This window comes from Etheostoma cragini, chromosome 3 (assembly GCF_013103735.1).
Source record: "Etheostoma cragini isolate CJK2018 chromosome 3, CSU_Ecrag_1.0, whole genome shotgun sequence".
In the NCBI taxonomy this organism is placed as follows: Eukaryota; Metazoa; Chordata; class Actinopteri; order Perciformes; family Percidae; genus Etheostoma; species Etheostoma cragini.
The window spans coordinates 15,794,122-15,814,833 of NC_048409.1; the positions used below are offsets into that span (position 1 = coordinate 15,794,122).

Sequence of the window (20,712 nt, forward strand, 5' to 3'; positions counted from 1 at the left end):
TTTTGGAAAATGGCTGCAATGAAACAAAGAGTGAAAAATTTAAAGGGGTCTGAATACTTTCCGTACCCACTGTACATCGCATTATTTTGTCCACACATTTGTTCAAAATGATTTAAAATAAGTGCATTCCAACACCTAGATATACAGTAAAATAGTTTTCATAGTCACATTCATTGCTGAACTATGCTCAGAGACAGCCTCACAAATCCTGATACAAAGCAGATTGCAACTGAATTGTTTTCTTTGTACCTGCTTTATTACTTGCCTCCTCCCTGAGGCCTGATGCGTCTCATGCTGGGATTTATCCGGCTGGGTCTCATCTGGTGTATTAGTTTCTATTTTCTTGAGTAGTGGTGGCAGCTTTCCAACTGTGCTGAAGCACCAGTGCCCACTGCTCTGTGACCATAGAACACACCAGTTCATGCTAATGGAAATTTGAAGGAGAAAGATGCAATACAATGAAGGGAAGTAATCAACCACACATATAGACTTGAAAAGGGATGTTCACATTCACTAGAGAAGAGTATGGCTGAGTCTCACTGGGAAAGAAAGCAATGCAGAGCAACAGAGGAAGAGGAATGGAGGTAGTATTGGTGAGTTACTGCTCCCCTCCCAAGGTAAAGAAACAGAGCAAACAAAAGAGACAGAGTGGTTTGGATAATGACCACAGGGAACTAAAGAAAGAGAAGGAGGAGAGGAGAGTTTGTCTTGAAGGAGACAGAGTTTGAGACCTTCAACCTGAAATTTAGTTAGACATTTTCATTTTAATGGAACATTTTGTTTTTTTAATCTTCTCTTACATGCCATTTATCCAGTCTAGAAATGATCATCATTGCCCTGAGTACATCATGATATTTTAAAATATTTCTTCAGTTACATGAACAACTTTTATTTTTATTACCATCATTCTGTTTTACCCGTTTTGCTCCCAGTGTATGTTGTTAAATCAGGCGATATACCAGCTGTTAGATTGTGTGTGTGACTGAGTGAGAATAATGTGTGATGCGGTATCGATTTGTGTGTACAGTAAACATGCCAGTGATTGCAACAATGCCGGACTAATGATGATGTGTGTCCAGTATGTTTGCACATGTGTGCATGTGTGGCTGATAATAGTTAGGGCCTGTTTGTTTGGTCATGTTGTAGGAATCTTGTGTGCACATCCTCTAATGTTCACGCTCTGTGGTAAATTAGTAGCTGAATCAAGGATTCAGTAAGAGGAGATTGTCATGAGAAAACATCATTTCTACTCTAAAGATGCACACAAACATGTATGTGGGGAACAGAGAGATGACAGGAAGTTTTTCCTCACAAATATAGCCCAATGCAAGTATTTCTTTTAGCTACCAGTGCTTATCTTATTAAGTGGACATACGGCTCCCAGCACTAAGAAGAGAAGCTCAAAACATTTGTAATACCAACTGGATAGCTACAATATAGGATGTCTAATTCTTGTTCAACCTGATGGTGAATTAACTGTATTCACCTTTTAAAACACCTGCTGACTTACGCACGCACGCACGCACGCACACGCACACACACACACACACACACACACACACACACACACACACACACACACACACACACAATCGCTCCTGTATTTGTCCGGAGTGGGAAGACTGACCTCTCCAGCTGGCACACTGTGTTCTAGTATTGTCGCAGCCTGGCATTTAAAGCCTTTTCCCAGATAATCACATTGGACCCGCCTACGTATGCTTAGGCTGTCAGTAACGCAAAATACGCCAGTCACACAGACAATCAAGGAGTGCATTATAGTGTTTTGGAAATATAGTAATGTTGCCTATTTTTTTTGCCAGAACAGTAGGAACCAAAGATTAAGTACAAAATACAAAAAAAGATCTGTTGAGTAAATTAATTTTTCTGCAAACGTTGATCTTATCCATTAATAGAACTTTATTTTTCATGAGGAATCTGTAGGATTAGAGACTTGTCAGAGTAGGTAAAGCACAGGTGTTACTAAGAACATTAACAAGGGTTATTTTCATGTGCCCCAATAAGCCGTGACAGTGAGCCAGCATGCACAAATCTAGGATTAATGAATAATTAATTAATTCATTTGATTTATGAACTATTTTTAATAGTTAATTTGATTATTTACACCTGGGCTATTTCTGTTTTTGACACATTAAAAATGTCTTATGTGAAAATAGCCTGCACAATATGAATGTGTCTTGGCTGCAAATAACACTTCAGATGATATGTTGGTAGGGTTTATGGTCTGCTCAGAAGGTCCAGGTGTGCATGAAGTCTGGGCACAACTGTGTGTCATGCTCTCCCAGGCCATTAGCAAAAACCATGTATCCATAACCATGATTTACTTAAATTGTGTTCTTATCTATGCTTTAAACATTGTTATGATGTGAGCTATTTACAAAACCAAGAAAGGAAGCCATCCACTTTTGTGTAATATATTTCAATTCTTTTATTTGGAATTACAGAGCGGTATTGTCACTTGAAAGCATGCAAAAATGCAAAATAATTAAACGTACGCATGCACGCACGCACGCAAGCATGCACGCACGCACGCAGGTAGACAGGCGGACAGGCAGACAGACAGGCAGACAGACAGGCAGACAGACAGGTAGACAGGCGGACAGGCAGACAGACAGGCAGGCAGACAGACAGACAGACAGGCAGAGAGACAGACAGACAGACAGACAGACAGGCAGAGACAGACAGACAGACAGACAGGCAGACAGACAGACAGACAGACAGACAGGCAGACAGACAGGCAGACAGAGAGACAGACAGACAGATAGACAGACAGGCAGACAGACAGACAGACAGACAGACAGAATAGCACTCTATTGAGGATAATGTCTTAATATTTTCACTTCTTGCAGACTCAGACTGTTCAGGAGGCTCTACAGCGAACTCTTAAATTCTACAGACAACAAGAGATCAGGTAAGACTTTATTGTTTGCTGTCGGTCTGTCTTGCTGATGGTCTATAATCAATCTCTGCCACTAACTTGCTGTCTCCTCGCTGTCTTGTCTTTGTGTCCCTATTACTAATTTCCCCCCGTTTGCTTTTATTTTTCACACTTGTTTGTCTGTCTGTCTGTTAAGTCTGTCTTTTTAATCTTTGTGAGCTTCTCACTGTCTCTGCCACATCTCATTCTCCCTGCCTCTCTGTCTTTTTTGGGTCACACAGAACCAGAGCGAGACAGACAGACACACACACATATATAGACACAGTCCTTCACTCTGTGTCTCTGCCTGTCTTTCATTGTCCTTCCCTGTCAAAACAGTCAAACTTTGGATTCAGTCAGGCACAACATGTACTACCATTGTCCATGAAGCACACACTGAATACAAATGTACACACTGGAGTGGGAGGTCTCTGGATTTTTCTTTTTCTCTGGTGTCCATTCCCCTTCAGACACCTCGGTCTTACTTTTAGTCACTCATTTTTTCTCAGCTTAATAAAAGGAACTGATCCTTGATAATCTTTATACCACTGGTTTAATGTGTGATTGAGTGACTTTATATTTAATGAGTATAAGCACTCTCAGAAGTTCTACTTTTTACCAGCTATGTGTTTTTAAGGCATGTGCGAACATGAACATTCTGTAGTGTGAATATCTTGGCCAATACGTTTGAGCAACCAGAAAGCAAATAATACTCAATTTGTTTGATAGTGCATGTAGTAGTAGCACAAAGGTTAGAATTGGAGCTTGTGACTACAGAGTCACTTGTGTTATTCTCAAACTGAAACAAATCTGTGTGCGAAGTGAAAGAGCATCACTTGTTATCACCACTGTGGAGGTGACCTTGGGGACAATTCCTGCCTTTCTGTTGTCCTGCTGCTACAGTAAATCTGCACAGTGAGCAACTTATATTAATCTACACAGGCTAATTAATGTGAGAGGTCAACTATATCACAAAAATACAGTATACTCTCACCATACCTTAATGGTATCTCTCCATGCAGATAGTGTCTCTAAGATTTTTGCCATCACCCGACAAAATGCAATCGGATGGAATTTTTTTAAGAGCCCACTGCACTGGAAACAGCTTTTTAAAATCTCAGTAGCAATTCCAGACAAAAAAAACATTTTTTTTAAGGATCTTCTTTCTTACGAAAAAATTATCCTAAAAAACTAGTGGCCGCACAGTTTGTAGTGAAGTATTTTACAGTCTGATGGCTTTTACCACTAAAACACACAGAAAGTCGTCCATGGTACATCTTAAGGGATGAGATGGAGGTTCATTAGCTTATTTGCACCAAAGTGGTTTATTAGCTCTTCTTATTTGCTGAGCTCATGGCTAATCATGACTTACCTTGAGTGTGTTTTGTATGTGTCTTTGACAGGTGTCAGGAAGTTGGCAATGAGGAGAGGCGAAGAGAGAAGAGAGAGGAGAAGTGCCCATTTCTAGAAAATTCTGGTTCAGAAGAAGATGTCCTACAAATCCTACAGTACATGGCCACCATACTGGGTAAGTATATGAAGTAACGTAAGATGAGTTTGTAATGTTGTGTGCTTGACAGCAAAACTTTATCAACACATTTTCACTCCCATCACATCAAATGTTGATGCTTGGTCAGGTACCTTTGGAGTTACTGATGCTAAAAGTCTCCTTTAGCCTCATATCTAAACATGCTTGGTTGGTACTATTGGCGTCCGTTTTCATGCAGCTAGGTCAAGTTAAAAAAGATTGTGGGTGGAATTATACAATGTAAGTACGTTTCTGTGACAAGAATGGGACAGTTGGGTTTAATAATTATATTATATAGTCTTTAATGATAATTGAAATTACAATGCACACTCCTTTACATGCACTAATGGAGAGATGTCAGAATGGGCAGGCTGCTACTGCTGCATCTTTCCCAACCCCCTACGGACTGAGCTACAGCTACTGGAAAGAAGAAAACAACAGTTGGGTTTAGGAAAAGCCCGCCAGAGACAAACCCTGGTCTCTGGGGTAAAGGTTCTGCATTGTTTGACCGATCCATCACCCCAACCTACCTTCCCACATGGAATTTTGGGCTTTCATAGTGTGTCGTATCTGACGAGTTTTTTACGAGTTTGGAGTGAAGCGGGTTGAATTTATACATGTGTGGGTTAGGGTAAGGGGTACACACACACACACACACTGCCTCTAATCTACAGTATTTGACCTCCTTCTAGTCTTTCTTCTCTGTCCTCTTATTCGGTTAGAGATTCCACCATTGTAGATATATTTGTTAACTTCTCTGTTCTATAGTCATCTTGTTATCTGCCTGTTTATCTCCATCACGTTCCTTTTACTGTATGCATGCAATCTGTTTGTAGTTATAGCACGTTTCAGAAGGCAGCAGCTTGGTACACTCTCTTTACCTAATATAGCCCCCCATGTGCATTCTGTGAGTAAAGCAGAGCTTACTTGTTATCTATTTATCCATCCATTTTTTCACGCTTATCTGGATGTGAGTCATGGTGGCAGCAGGCTAACTAGTAGCCAAGATATCCTTCTTTACAGCCACGTCTTCCTGCTCTTCCCGTGGGATTCCGAGGTGTTCCCTGGCCAGATGGGAGATATAAACCCTGCATCTTGTTCTGGATCTGCCCAGGGATCTTCTCCCAGTTAAATGTGCCTGGAATATCTCCACAGGGAAGCATCCAGAAGGCCTCTATAAAAACTGAATGCAGCTTTCAATGCGGAGCCCTGTTCCTTCCTATAAGAGTTGCTCAGTGGAGCTTAAAGCCATCCTGGAGCCCGGTTGAGCACTGCTTCAGCACTGCGCGGCCCATAGAGCAGGCGCACTAGAGACCTACTTTGGCATTGCAGGCGACTTCCAGTTTAGCGCTCCGCTAACTTGAATGGGGAAACAATTATTTCATATTTATTAGGTATTTATTTGCAAATCTTATGGACTTTCGAAATGTTATTGGATTTAATCGATCAAACTTTGGATTGTAAAATGAGTCATTACAGTGGTTGTAATGCTCAAAATATTGTATCCACTGATTTGCAGATGTCTCTTTTGCCGCGTAAAGCTATGGACATTTTTTTTTTTGGACCAGACAGCACCGTGTGGCTGGTCGGGATTTGCATTTCCGCTGTTTGGGGACTAGGTGAAATTTGCTTCAAAGCCCAGCACACTTCCTGCAGACCTGATCTAGCCATTCTGCAAAGAAAACTCACCTTAAGGATTAGCACTTTCTGTTTCCTATTTGACTTTGAGCTGGTGAAGTGACACAGTGGAGTTTTTACTAGTTGTGGCATTTTAGGTAATACAGTAACTGCGGTCACTGTCCCTACACACTTGCATTGCACTCCTAGCCCTGAAAGTAACCAAATATCCTCTTTGGTGTTTGTTTATGCTATAGTCAATATTTCATGTGTGACTCGATTTAAGTTGGAACAGGTTATTTTATCTGTCTATTTTTTGCTAATTTTAACGAAATCTTTAACAACATTTTTCTTAAGAATCCGTGTCCCTTATTGCATTGCATTGCTAGCAGTTTTCTCCTCCGCAAGTTTGTATAGTTGTGCTTTTTTAAGTCCTTATTAATCCTTTCCAAATTTTGTTTATTTACTTGCACGTTTGGATATTTCAAATTTGGTTCTAGTTAATTATATGAAATGTCAGTTTTCATTTTGCTATAATCCTTTAATCCTATTTCATTCAGATTATTCTGTTAGAAGGCATGTAACATGTTTATTTTAAGGATTTTGTGTTTGATTACATTGAACCACTTCTGTGGTTGATATGCTTAACATTAGTTTTTCTGAAATTTAAATATTGGTCAAAACACACCATGAAGCAGAGTTTACATGTTTTAACAAGTCAAGTTTTGTGTAAAAGACAGCTGTAACGAAAAACTATTATAAATTGTACAATTATAAAGTGCTCAGGTGCATGTTTCTGCCTTTAGAAATAATACTGAACTACAATGAACCAAGGTGCAAGTCTATTTACTCCTTAATGACATGTCTTCTCAATCATATTGCTAATATGACGTTGATAATTTGTGTGTATCTTCAAACAGAGTGCTTTTCTGCGTCGCTGACATTGGTGTTTTGCATCCTCTCTCAGGAGTACCTTTCTGTGAGCTGCGAGAGCATTTTGGAGAGGAGTTCTTTGGCCTTTGCTTTGAAGAAAATGAACGAGTGCTTCGAGCTGTAGGTGGCAACCTCCAGGACTTCTTCAATGGCTTTGATGCCATTTTAGAACACATTCGCACTTCCACGGGGCGCCGGGCCTCATCTGAGAGCCCCTCTTTCCAGTGCAAGGATCTCTACGAGGAGGAGAAAGGGAGACGAAAATTAGACAAAGTTGGAGAGCAAGAAGATGGAAGAGGGAAAGTGTTGCTTCTTCACTGTTTAAACCCTGCCCCTGTTGTTGGATTGGTCATGCCAGGGTTGATCAGAGCTGTTGCCAGGCGGATCTTTCATTTAGAAGTTGAGGTGGAAGAAGTACCACCGCTAACTCCCTTTTTGACCAATAAAGACACCAAACACACAGATCCTGACTCCACAACCCCCACCCCGACTGCGTCCCCCACCGTCTCACCCTCCTCGTCCCCGTCTCCTCCCTCTCCTTTCCCAACCTCTGTTCCCACAGTTTGCTTGTCCTTCCAAATCCAGGAGATATGCCCTTCTTCCCTCTCCTCCCTCCCAAATACTGCCTCTGTGAGCACTAAACGCCCCCTCCTCTCACTCTCCACCAACCCCAGTGATCTGTGCATTGGCCTGGCCACGTTTTGCCGAGCCTTTCCATTTCACCTTGTCCTGGGGCCTCGCATGGAGCTACTGCAGCTTGGAGAAGGATTGAGGAGACAGGCTCGCATTGAGCCTCATCGGAGCCTCTCATTCAAGGACTGTTTTGAAATTGTCTCACCCAAGATGGAGCCCTCGTTCCAGGGCATACTGCTGAGGCTTGCATCCCCATTTACCATCCGAACCAGGCCTGATATCTCACAATCTGGCACCAAGGAGAAGGTAAAGATATCATACATAATACAGTACACTGCTCAAATCCTACTTTTCCCCACATGTCATAGAGAATTATTTCAGTTTTAGCAACTGCTTGGTAAACTGAAATCCAGTTGATCAAGCTGCTGGTATGCTATCTTTTTATATATCAATAAATCCCCTGAAAAGACTAAAACCAGCAATACATTTATTCTAGAAACAAGTATCATCTGTGTAGACACAGACAGACATAGCTTAATTGCAGCAGCATGGAGCTCCAGAAATTCAATTTTTGATTACTGTAGAGTAGCTCCATGTCAGGCAGATGGTTCAGTGTTTACTACACTGGTTATGTTCATTCACCAAATGATGTGATGTGATGCTCATTTGTGTGTTTATTTATTCTTTATTTTTCGGACAATAAAAGTCTACAGGCATAGATACTTAACAGTGGTATCAGACTTTGGTAGAACCGTTGAATGTTGGGTGTCTTTTCTTGGAATTGTTGGTAGTAATAAAAAGATAATGTATCCCCATCCATATCCTCTGAGTCATAAAAATGTAAGTTACAGTGCGTTACAGTGCTACAGTAAGCTTCATGATAAATTCCACTCATTTTATGGTTTATAACTATCTCGTTTATCTCTATGTCCCGGTCAAGTACAGAACTTTCTGTACTAGGAAATTACTACGAAAATCATCATCTTTGTGCTGTCATATTATCAAATGAGAGTTTCCAATGTTTTTAATAGGTGATTCAATTCAATTTCCAGTTTAATAAATGTTTCCACGGGATTCCAACACACAGGTTTCCAGAGTGTTCTCCCCTGGAGGATGTATGTAAAGACAGAGTCTCTGAGTTTGGTAAAGTTGAAAATATCAATGATTTGCTCCAGCTCTTCACCATATAGCGACGATAGCACTGTTGTTCCCTTATGTTTTAGTTTGTCTCAACCATCTTAAAAGAAAAGAAGTAAAGAGAAATCAAATGGTTGATGGCACTTTGTCTACACAGACTGTCATCCCATCTCATGTTGCACCACACTCGCAAGCCTGCAATGTTTCAGAATGGCACAGATGAGGTTTGAATTGGTTCCAATTTGCCAGAAACAATTAATCAATATCCGTTGTATGCTAAATGTAGTTCTTTATTGATTGGATGGTCTCCGCAGGCTACCAGTGTCAGCACCAAACAGTCTGATGCTAAATAGAACTGACAGATGAGATGGATCAGTCTAGCCACAGTGTTGTTGTTGTGTGTGTGTGAGTGTGAAAACAATATTCAATATTTAAGAATCTGGAACCAGCAAATGTTTGGCATTGTTGCCTAAAAAATTACCGACACATTTATTCAATTCAATCAAAATAGTTTCTAATTCATGTTCTGTCAAACTACTAATGAATCAACTAATCAGTGCAGCTCTATTACCAAATGTATTTTTTTTTAATTATTTAAACTATCCATGTTAAATAATATGATCAGAAATAGAAGTCAGTATGCCACAACTTGTGAACATTTTGTTTGAGTGAACACAGCAAAAATGAATCATTCAGATGAGCTTCTCTCATCAATGTTGTTTTCACTGCAGTGTGAAGGCTCGGACATTGTTGCAGCTTTGTGTACACAGAGCTCTAATTGGGTGTTTGCTTTGGCAAAATAAACCAATCTTGAGGTTTAGTGCATTAAACTCAACAGATGACAACCAAACAAAACTACATAGGTTCACAGATCTTTCATACATGGACATGCACATAATAACACATTACGATGCTTACAGTCCCTCAAGAGTAGCTGCAGGTTTCCCCTCTTCACAAACCACTACAATACATCTCCTCTCTAGCTGTCATCTACTATCTGTCATTGTATCTCATAAATTCATTATCATTATCCCCCCTTCTCTGCTGCTTACCAACTTCAGCTTTCTTGTTTTGCCTCTAACATATTTCCATTTTCATTTTCTCCGTTTTATGCATTAAATAACAGTAAATTAGTTTAAAAAGGGTTTATAGCTGTCAAAAAATGGGAAAGCAACAACAGTTGTACAAGAATACTTTCTCTTTCCTTCCCCTTTCTCCTGTCTCCACAATTAGAGCTCCCTGATAAGACAGACTCTGCTTTTTCTAGTGTGTTACTTGTCACACTCCAACTGCTTGGAAGTTTTTACAGATTATGATGGGACAGTATCTTAGTTTCTTAAGGTTGTTTGGGGCTCAGAGGAAATGCAGTTTAACTTTTAGTGTATGTGAATGCATGGTGAAGCTGAGGAATGAAGCTGGCTTTTCCATTCCCTTTTGTGTGTGTCACCGGTAATCATTGCTGAAGTTAAGTTAGACACTACGTCCAAGCTCCAAACACCATCAACTATTGGAAAGATTTGTGTTGCAGTATGTGTTGGTGGAACAGGGTGGGCGGACATTGTTTTCTTGATTTTTTGCCAAATGAATCTTATGTCACCTGGGCAGAGAAGCAGAACAAAGGGAGAGAGAAAGAAAAGGATGGGCTGACATTTTCACTAGAAAGGGCAGCAATAGAGGGCCACAGGCCAAGGTAAAGAGGCCACAAAAGAGCACTCCCTTGTGCTGAACTCTGTGTGTGTGTGTGTGTGTGTGTGTTTGTTTGCGCGGCATGCAGTGGATTTTCAGTAAGAGTTCTTTCTTCTCATCGCCCAGGGACGTGGACTGTGCAAGAGACACCCAAAGACGTACTGAAAAGGTCAAACCTCCCTCTGTCTATCTGCCTGGTGTGAGCACTGTGGTCAGAACACAGGGGAGTGGACACAGGTTGAACTGTCAAAAGCTCTCCTGTTATCAGTGCGTCATCTGGTTTGTCATGTTTCCTTACACCACAGTCTCCTCAGGTTTTGACACACACATTAGCCTGTTGTTCCACTGACTAGATTAGATTTTATGTTGCATGTTTTTGCATTGTGCCTCAGAATTTACTTTAGAGTAAATGCATGCAAAAGCAGTTTCATTAGGGCATGCTTAAGTGCTGAGTTGTTTGAACAAATTGTTACAAAGGCTAAGCTAACCTGCGCTCGTTGAATACCTAAACACAGCTACTAAAGCTTAACCTAGCCGGTACCGTTAATCCCCCTGTCTCGCTTTCCCTGAGTGTTGCTATTAGTGTGAGAATGAGACTAAACTGGTCTGGATGTGTGTATAGCTTTACTACTTCTAGACAGGTTTGTGCTGTGTTACTGACGAACCTCATACTCTGCATGGTTTTTGGTCTGAAGATGGCCGTTGCCTCAAGGATTTGTCCCGTGCGTCGGCTGGGCTCCATCGGTGCCCTTGCCAGGCCAGCCAAGCTCTTTCTTGTTGATGTAGTTCAGGTTTTTAAAAGGTATGTTCACGAAAGTTTGTGTTATGGGAAACAAGAATGTTTTTTAGTGTCTTTGTCCTCAGTAGGGTTCTTTGTGGTCTGCAGATTTTTGCTTGAGGCTCCTTTTCGACTGCCTCCAGCCAGGAAGCAATCTTCTCCAAATGGAATTCCCCAATGCACCAGTGAATCTGGGATGTATCAGCACACAAACACAGTTCACTACTCAAAAAGATAGTAAAGTGATAACATAACATATCCCAGAAACACGGATTTATTCTCATCTACTTTATTGCGAAATGTAGGCTCTTTTGGACTGAGCTAAGCTGTGGATGTAGATTTACTTTGACAAAGATATTTTCTTTTTACTTAAAAATAACAGAAAGAATAAGACAGACCATCCATGAGTCACAACACCTGCCTACACAGTAGTGATGCCAATGTTGTAAACATCCCAAACCTCCCAGACTCCTTGGGTCATGTCAAAAATTCTGGTTAGGATGAGTCAGTGCTTTTGGTCCTCTCAGTCTAAGTAAACAGTATGTGTAGACCTGGACCCTAAACCAGCAGTTGTCTAAACTACAGCTTACCCCACTTTTGCTGTTTGTAGCCCAAAAATAGGCTAGTAAAAAAGGGGGCATTGAGAACGAAAAAGATTTATGAAGGCAATTTAATATTTGCTTGAGGAATCATCAACATATTTGCAATGTCATAATTGTCATTTAAAAAATGCTTTTATGGCAAGCCATTTTAACAATTCATAGCTAGACTGGATATTTACAGCAGATGTACGTAATTCAACTCTTCCTAGTCAAAAAGAACAATTCAGATATGCACAATGACTTTCTTCCTATCTACAATCGTCAATTCAGAGATCCAGAACGTAATTCTTACTAGTAAAAAGGACATCACGTTTGCCATTTATGTGTATGGGGCTTTCAATTTCAGATATCCACAACGTCATTCTTCCTATCCAGAACGAACGTCATTCCAGATCTCTCTATTATTACTAGGAATGACTCCCGTTACAGATATTTATAAAACAATTGTTACTAGTCTAAACTCTGTCATATTGTTTTATTTATTTAACCTTAATTTATCCAGGTGATCAATTTAAAACAAATTCTTATTTGCAACAGCAACCAGTCACATTCACACAGCTTCATACCTGGAAGCGGCCCAGCACAACCACAGGTGATCTGCTGCCACTGAGCAGCTCCACTGGAGCAGATGGGGTTAAGGGCCTTGCTCAAGGGCACCTCGATGGTGGTAATGAGGGAGGGACTAGCACTCACTTTCCCCACCCAGATTTGATCCTGTATGTCTGGGGATTAAACCGACAACCTCCTAGTCAAAGGCTTGCTTCTTTAACCTTTAGGCCACCACTACCCCAGATGTCTAAAATGAAACAAACATTCCAGAAAATGTCATTACAGATACACATTACAGTAATTTGTATTATGGCCAGTAAAAATGTAATTTCAGATATTAACAAAAACTGCTTGCCATATGCTTCTGTATTGCTGTTGTAGGTGGTTGCTGAATGAGGATTGTTTGCTTGTGCATATCTGCACCTGTGTGTCTGAGTACAAAGACAATCTTGACATTAGCAACACCTTTGATCATTTCTAGATAAATCACTGCCACGGTGGTTTGTTTCTTCAGGGGAGAGTGCTTTGAAAAGGACTGCCCTCTTTGTCTCGGTCTACTCTTTTATAAATTTACAAAACAGGGTGAATGAAAATAAAAAAGGAGGAAAAAGAGCCATAGAGACAACGAGAAAACACAAGAAATAAACATGACAAAGATATTTTGAGTTGGATTTTTAGAAACAAAGATAAAGAATAGAATGTCTGTAGAATGCACTTTTCTTTTGCGGAGAAAAAAACAACAAAATTCTTTTCTTCTTTGTCACAAAGGTCCTCTTGAGTTATGCCTACCTCAAACTTAATCAATGTTGTCAATGTTGGAGATAACTGAAACAACAACATTGCATTTACAAAGACGATCAGTGTGCACTGTCCCTGTGAGATGTCCACTACTGGACATAATTCTCCATGGTCTGTTAGATAGTTAATAACATTTGCTGCTAAATAATCCCTCATTATTAGATGTTGAGGTGGTTTGAGTTTAGGGTTTTCATCATTGACGCAGTAGGACTTTGATTACAGTAATCACAAATCAGGAATGGATATTCCGCGCACCATCCATTATCAGTAGCCTAATAACTCATGTCATTTCTCCATTTTGAAATTTCCCAAATTATTCCAACAATTGGCTCAATAGTTATGCTACTATGTGTTTATGATTTAAGATGCTACTCGTCTAACTCTGATTATTGAAGATTGGAGACTTATTTCTGGAGGATCTTTAATAACATTACATGTGAATGAGAAGCAATATAAATAATATTGACTCGTGTAGAGGAGTCTCTGAGCTTTGCTTAGCATCAAGCTTTTTTCTTTGAAAACACAAGCACAGCGCTGAGCATTTCCAGCGACCTTTAAATTCCCTCGGGCAGCCCGCTGAACAGCGTAAAGCCAAGAGAGTGTGTGTTTGGTGGTTACGAGCCCATGCTGCTGCAGTCTCACTTGACTAAAGCGCCCCACTACTGTGCTGCTAGAGCATAGTCAGTTTTGAAGCTGGTTTGTGTATCCTGTAGCACATGACCACTTTTCATAGAATTTTCTCACATTGACTGGATTTTTAAAATGGTCAGACAGATTATGTCACTGTATTCTGACTAAAGGGCATATGCCCAGTTGCATTTAAACATTGTGAGTTTTTTTAAATTTCATTTCCATTACTTGTTTTACTGGTGTGAGTTGGTTTGACTTTGAGAGTAGGATGTAAGACAGCACAATATAGCCAGGGTCTGACAAGATAAGAGCATTGTGTGTGTTTGTGTGTGCGTACGTGCGTACATGCATGCATATGTGTGAGAGAGAAAGAGAGAGATAGAGAGAGGGGGATGAGAGAGGCTGACTCATTGGCTCTTTGCTGCTCAGTGGTTGTTCTTGCAAATGAGAGTGTGTTGACATGCCAGAGTCTGCTCACAAAGGACAATCTATTAGCCGTCCGTTCCACCTCCTGCTATACCCTTCTTTCCATCTTTCTCTCTTGTACCTAAAGTCCAGTCTGCTCGTTCTCCTTGTGTCTCTCTCCTGTCTCTCTTTCCCATTCTCTTTCGGCCTCTATTTCCACCTCTTGCCCTTTCAGCTGTTTTTTTTCTTCTTTTCCTTCTCTTCTTTTTTTAACTCCCTTTAACTCTTCGTTGCCTATGGCGATGGCAATCTGAATCCGTACATTTAGATGACATTTAGAACGTATAAAGTGAACATCACATTGTGTGGTGCTCAGGCCTTTGTGATTATAAGGCATAACAACATATACATCAACTTGTGCTGTGTAATACAAACCTCCATCATGCATGAACACAAAATACACAAATATGCACACAGAGTGACAAGGAGTCAGGTGGCAGAAAGGAAATTCTTAATGGAAAGTCACAAAGCTTTGGGACAGCTATCAACAATGGTTTGGTGTGATCTGAATAATATTTTTATTGTTTCTCAATTGTTAGTTCAAAAAATACTTCATACGTCATTTTAGAAAGCATGTAAAAAAACAAGCTGTTCTTCAAAAATAAATCTCTATTAAAAAAAGGAAAATATCATAATTTCTAAAAGGAAAACAAAAGTTTGGCATTTGATTCTTGACAATTAAAAAATGTGTTAGTTTGGAAAGTGTGTTGCTTGCTAATGGCAATTATTGACATAGTTAAATGCTTATAGCTTCAGTACCTTATTGTGTGTTTTGGGAGATTTTCAGTTGTATGCCTTGTATTGGTCTTGTTTAAGTGGATACATACCATACCTTTCACATGTATTTGTGTGACTAAATTTGATCTTAAATGTGCATTTGATTATATTGATCTCATGGTTTTGCACGGGAAAAGATAGTCACACTTTGTAAAATTATGTCTAATGGGAAAGATAATTCTGCTTAAAATGTATCTTTTGAGGGTAAAAAAAACAGAGTAGATTACTAGTTCATTCAATTGCTGATGATTTTAACTAGGCTACCCAAAACATTAACATTATAAGGTTTTTTTCACGGTTTCAGCGCCTTACAATCCGAGTTACCGTTGTAGAACTTCCTTACAAAATGTTATCTCTGTGTGGCGACAATGCAGTGACCTTGGACAAGGACTCAGTGTAAATGTGGAACAATCTTCTACAAAGAAGAATTGCTACTACGTACTGACTAGGACATAACATACTGGCCTTTTCTTACAGTTGGCTGGGTTTTATCTGCGTTAATAATGATACATTTTACATGCCTTCTCTGCTTTCTGCCTCCCTTAAGTTCAATTGTACCTGCTTGTTGTACTCTTGCTTCTTTGTGAGTGTTTTTATTGCATTTGTCATTGTTCTTTCATCTTTCTTTTCTATATTCTTTCCTTCTATCCTTCCAGCTAAAAATAGCTGCTATTTTTCTTCATAGACAATTCTTTTTCATTTAGCCTTCCCACCTTATTTTCTCTGTCTCCCATCTCTCCTCACCTTCCCTCCTTTCTTTGTTGCTTTATTTCCTAACTACCAGAGCCAAAATCAACATCTACAGCTGTGTTTATTTTTTATTTTTTACAGTTTTCAGCGGTGATCCAAAATGAAACTGAACTAAGGGGACTGTTTTTCTGCTTGGGGTCGACATGTGTTTTTATTTTAATTTAAAAAAAATTTATAGTCTGCAGAAATTATCAGCAGAATTTTGCATTCGCACATTCTGTCTGGTCCTGCTTACCACTATGTTCATTTTGCCCTTCCTTTCTCCTTCATTCACTCACCTCCTCTATCTCTGTTCTGTGATGACAGAGATGCAGGCAGAAGGAGAGGAGAGTGCTGAGTTAAACAGAGACGCACAACTAGGCCAATACAAGTGCCTCCAGGGATATGTGTATGTGTGTTTTTGTGTATTGCATGTTTGGATCTGTGCATCAGTGTGTGTGTGTGAGAGTTTACAGCTGAGCAAGACAGAGTGACAGAGAAACAGAGACAGAAACTGAGAGTAAGGTGTTAAGACCTTGGTATAATTATACCTACTGGACATGACTAAAAAACCAACTGGAGTTGTTAGATGGAAATTTCCACCTTCATTGTGTAACAGGAAAACCCAATGAAACTGTTACAGAAAAACAAAATAGCACCACAGTAAGAACACACTATGAACATTAATGGCAATCTTGAAGTCCTGGAGGATGGCGTGACGGAGGTGCTGGCCCTGATGCTTCGATGCAGGGCAACCAACATTGACGGTTTAGTGTGCACAGGACACGGACTTAGTCTAGACTTCATAGTGACTTAGCTTGAACTTTGGGTCTTTTTAAGGTTTACCTAAATAGGCATTGTTACAGCTGGTGCTTAAGTAGTAAGTAAAAGTACACCTCGCCATTTTTCATATGAATGGCAAATTGCAAGGCCCAGTTGCACAATCTGCATTGCTGGTCAAATTGCTTGTAACAAATTATTTGTGTAACTATAGCAGTCTCATTCAACAAAATGTCACGTTTATTTATTCTATCAGATAAACACAATAGGCAGTGTTTCCTTTAGGATTTTTTAAGCAGGGGGGCAGGTTTGTCTGAACAACAACCCATTTTTTGAGGAACTATAAGGCATTTAACATCTTTTACCAGTCTACACTTAGAACCAACCCACCGCAGTAACATTTTTGGTGGAGCTGTTCATTTAATAGTCGACTAAGAAATCGAACGTTTTGACAATTAACTACATCAACACAGCAGTGTGTGGAATTAAACTGGACGGGCCCAAAAACCTATGTTTTCCTTCAACTTGTTGTTAAATTGCAATGCGAGCGGCAGCAAATTATCCTGCATTATGTTGGCAGGATAATTAAAAAGGCAACCACAACTTTCTTTTTTGAACAGCCCTGTTTCTGATGCCCTGGTGGCAGAAATGTTGCCGTGGTGGGACAACACTACAAAATCGGCATAGAAGAAACACTGCTACGTACAAAAAGTAATTTTCTCTTTTGTCATTCATATTGATTTAATGGACAACAGGAATGTTATTTTTCCATTAATTGTTCAATCAAAATAATTCCTGAGATCTCTGGAAAAGATGAAATTAATGCCCCGTTTGACTGTTGTAGAAATGTTGCTGTATTCCCAATGTTCAGGAATTATGAATGCTCTCAGAACTTATGACTAAAATAATACAGAATATATCAAATTATTCTGTTATGTGGGAGATCCATTTATAATTTGAGTTTTTGAGTTGGTGTACTCACATGACTGTTTCTTTAACTACCATGACAACATAAATTCTGCTGAATTGGTGTGGCAGTGTGTGCAGATGTTTGGCATATGGTAGGCAAAGTGGTGTCTGTGTGTGTGCGCGTTCATGTGCATGTGTGTGCGCGTGCATGTGTGTGCGTACGTTTGTGCGTACGTTTGTGTGCGTTTGTGTGTGTGTTCTAAGCCAGACACAATCAGAATTTGAAACTAACTAGATCCCACCAAGTTGTGTTTCAAGGGATGGGTGTGTCTGGAACTTGGACCCTGTGGGTTGTAGGCTGCATATGTGCATATATGTTTGCATTTGTGTTTATATGTATATATGTCAGTATTTTTGAGAAACAGACAATCAGAAGCAATATGTCTCTCTCTCTCTCTCTCTCTCTGTATGTCTGTGTGTGTGTGTGTGTGTGTGTGTGTGTGTATGTAGACTGCATGTATTATGCAGACCTAGGAGAGCCTTGTGCTATAAATAAAACAGGGCTACAGTGTGCTCACTGGCGGAATAATCTATCTGACACTATGGAGAAAGCGAGAGAGAAAAGTAGCTGAAGAGACAGAGTAGAGCAGAGAGAAAAAGAGACAGAGGCAAGAATAAAAGACAGGTGAAGATGGAGAGAAAGAGAAAATAAAGAAAATAAAGGAAGGAGCAGGGACAAGGACTAACAGTAATACATAGCAGGAAAAAGAGAAATCGTGCCCAGGTAGAAAGAGAAGCGTGGCTTACCCACGGGGCTTGTAGATGCAGTTAACACTGTGTAACAGCTAAGAGTCATATTTAAAAGGGCAGTATGTCTTTCCTCAATATCTCCTTGGGAAATCATGCCTGTTTCAATCTCTCTCTTCTTTAGCAGAACCTGCACATATTTCTCATCAGGTTTAATTGCTTGTGAGCAAAATGTCAAGAAACTACTGAAATCAATACTTATTCATATTTTGCAAACACTGTTGGCAATAATTCTGCAAGTGTTTGTAGATCCGCAGCCTTGCAATTGTTCATTCAAAATAACCAAGTCTTTTTGCCAGAAAAAGTTGTATTTAAATGACAAACTTGCTTCTTGATTTGGCCTCAAATCTTCAAATATATTACACAGCATTTGTTGTTTAACAACACATTTGGATTGAATGTGTGGGTCAAACCAGTGGCATTATAATGATGACAGGATTGTCTCCTTAATAACTAGGTAGGTCACCAGTTTACAGGCTTTTACCATACATCTTACCATGCATTACACATTAGACCCTTTCAACTAAATCACAGTAGTCTGATGTTGGTGTTATTATCTCTGTTTTATCTACAACATTGTGTGTGTAGTTTGTGTGGGGTGTGTGTGTGTGTGTGTGTGTGTATGTATATACATACGTGTATGAGTCCATGTGTTGGCATGAAAGCAAAGAAAGGGATGCTATGTTTATTATGTTCATTATTTTTATGCTTGTTACAGTTTTTTTCCGATTGTTTAACAACAGGGGGCACAACTGAAGCTACATGTGCAAAACTCAATATAACTACAATCTGCACTACCAACAGTTACCTGAGCTACACAGTTCACATCTCCTGCAAAACTCATTCCAAGCAACACAACTCTGAACACACGTCTCAAAACAGGCTTAGTGTAGCAAACACTATGCACATCCCTCACTGAGATAACACACACTGAGAGGAAAAACATTTGCATCATACACCACTACAGAAAATATTAACTTTCTCATCTTTACAGTTTGTACAATTTGATTGACGTTACACTTCTCAATAGTTTCTTTGAAGAAAATGTATGGATTTTATGTAATATACCAACGTTCACGTAGGGTTAACGAGAAGGAACAAAAATCAGCAGTTTGTTTCGAAATAGTAAAATTTTGTGTCTAGTAATTCATGGAATTACTGGAAACAAACTAAAGATGCATAACGGTAACATAGATTAGTGTGACTGATCCTGCCTCCCTCCAGCATCATGCAACATTCAGTCTTCTTCATCACATTGGAAGTCTGCATCATCTCTAAATACTAATGAATGTTAACGGCGTTTCCGTTTCTTTTACCTTCACTACTTTCTAAAAAACAGTACAACTGCAGTTTTACTGTAGTAGTGTTTTTCACATTTTGTTCTTATAGCTGTGTATGTAACCTCAGACATCATACCTGGGCCTGTTGGAATCTTTGCTCTTTTGCCTGTTTTTGTATAAATGGTAAAGTGTATAATGGTTTGTAATTTTTATTTGTTGTTTGCATACAAAAAAAACACACACATGTTCAATAACTAGTCTAAAACAAGACCCCTGCTTAGGCTTTCAGCTTAAATTTCAGCTAAAATCAGCAGTGTTTGATAGACACCAGACTGAGATCTATTCTGTTTTGAATGTGTGGTTGACAGCTCAGAACAAAGTGCTGAAAATCCACAGTGTTGTGCAGGTTGTGGTTAAGTCATGGCATAAGTGTGTAGAGATTTGAAAACTTTGTTCAAGCATGAAAAACAAACTAGAGTTTGGTCCACATGAACTGCTGCTGTGCAGACTGTAATTAGAGTTTTGCACATGTGACTTCAGTGTTGTTTAGCAATCAAAAAATGAATTTCCAAAGCTAAAGTCTTTGGCACAATATGACCTGAAGATGTTGCCATAGACCTGCAATGAAGTTAGCGAGACATTATAGAAGAGGCAGTTGTGGATCACACAGTGAATCATTATTTGTCTGTTAATGTTCTATGTGGGAGCACATTGGTTTGAGAAAAGCAAGCATCAGCTGGACATGACATCCATACAAGAAGCTAATAACAAACATACTGTCTAAATCTTACAATCTGTCTTCCATCCCCCCCCTCCAACTTTTTGACTACCTATGAAAAATGTAACTAGACAAAAGGCCTTAATTTCTTAATTCACATTTTCTTTCCCATTTGATTGCTCTGTCTGCCAGGTCATGGAGTTAAAGGGTCAGATGATCCATGTGCCCGAGTCCTGCTCCCTAATGTTTCTGGGCTCGCCACGTGTTGATAAGTTAGAGGAGCTGATGGGCAGGGGCCTTTACCTGTCAGATATCCCCATTCATGATGCCACACGAGATGTTATCCTGGTGGGGGAGCAGGCCAAAGCCCAGGATGGCCTAAAGAAGAGAATGGACAAACTTAAGGTAGACTGGTTTATTT

General features: G+C 39.7%; 1 protein-coding gene across 1 annotated transcript in view; it reads left to right on the top strand.

The window, feature by feature from the left end:
* Positions 1-20,712, top strand: part of gucy1a2 (guanylate cyclase 1, soluble, alpha 2) — a 39,475-nt gene that overhangs the window by 5,051 nt on the left and 13,712 nt on the right. Inside the window, exons 2-5 of the mRNA XM_034867200.1 lie at positions 2,868-2,929; positions 4,339-4,463; positions 7,048-7,952; positions 20,484-20,696. Coding sequence (XP_034723091.1) covers positions 2,868-2,929; positions 4,339-4,463; positions 7,048-7,952; positions 20,484-20,696 — 1,305 coding nt within the window. The remainder of the gene's footprint in view (positions 1-2,867; positions 2,930-4,338; positions 4,464-7,047; positions 7,953-20,483; positions 20,697-20,712) is intronic.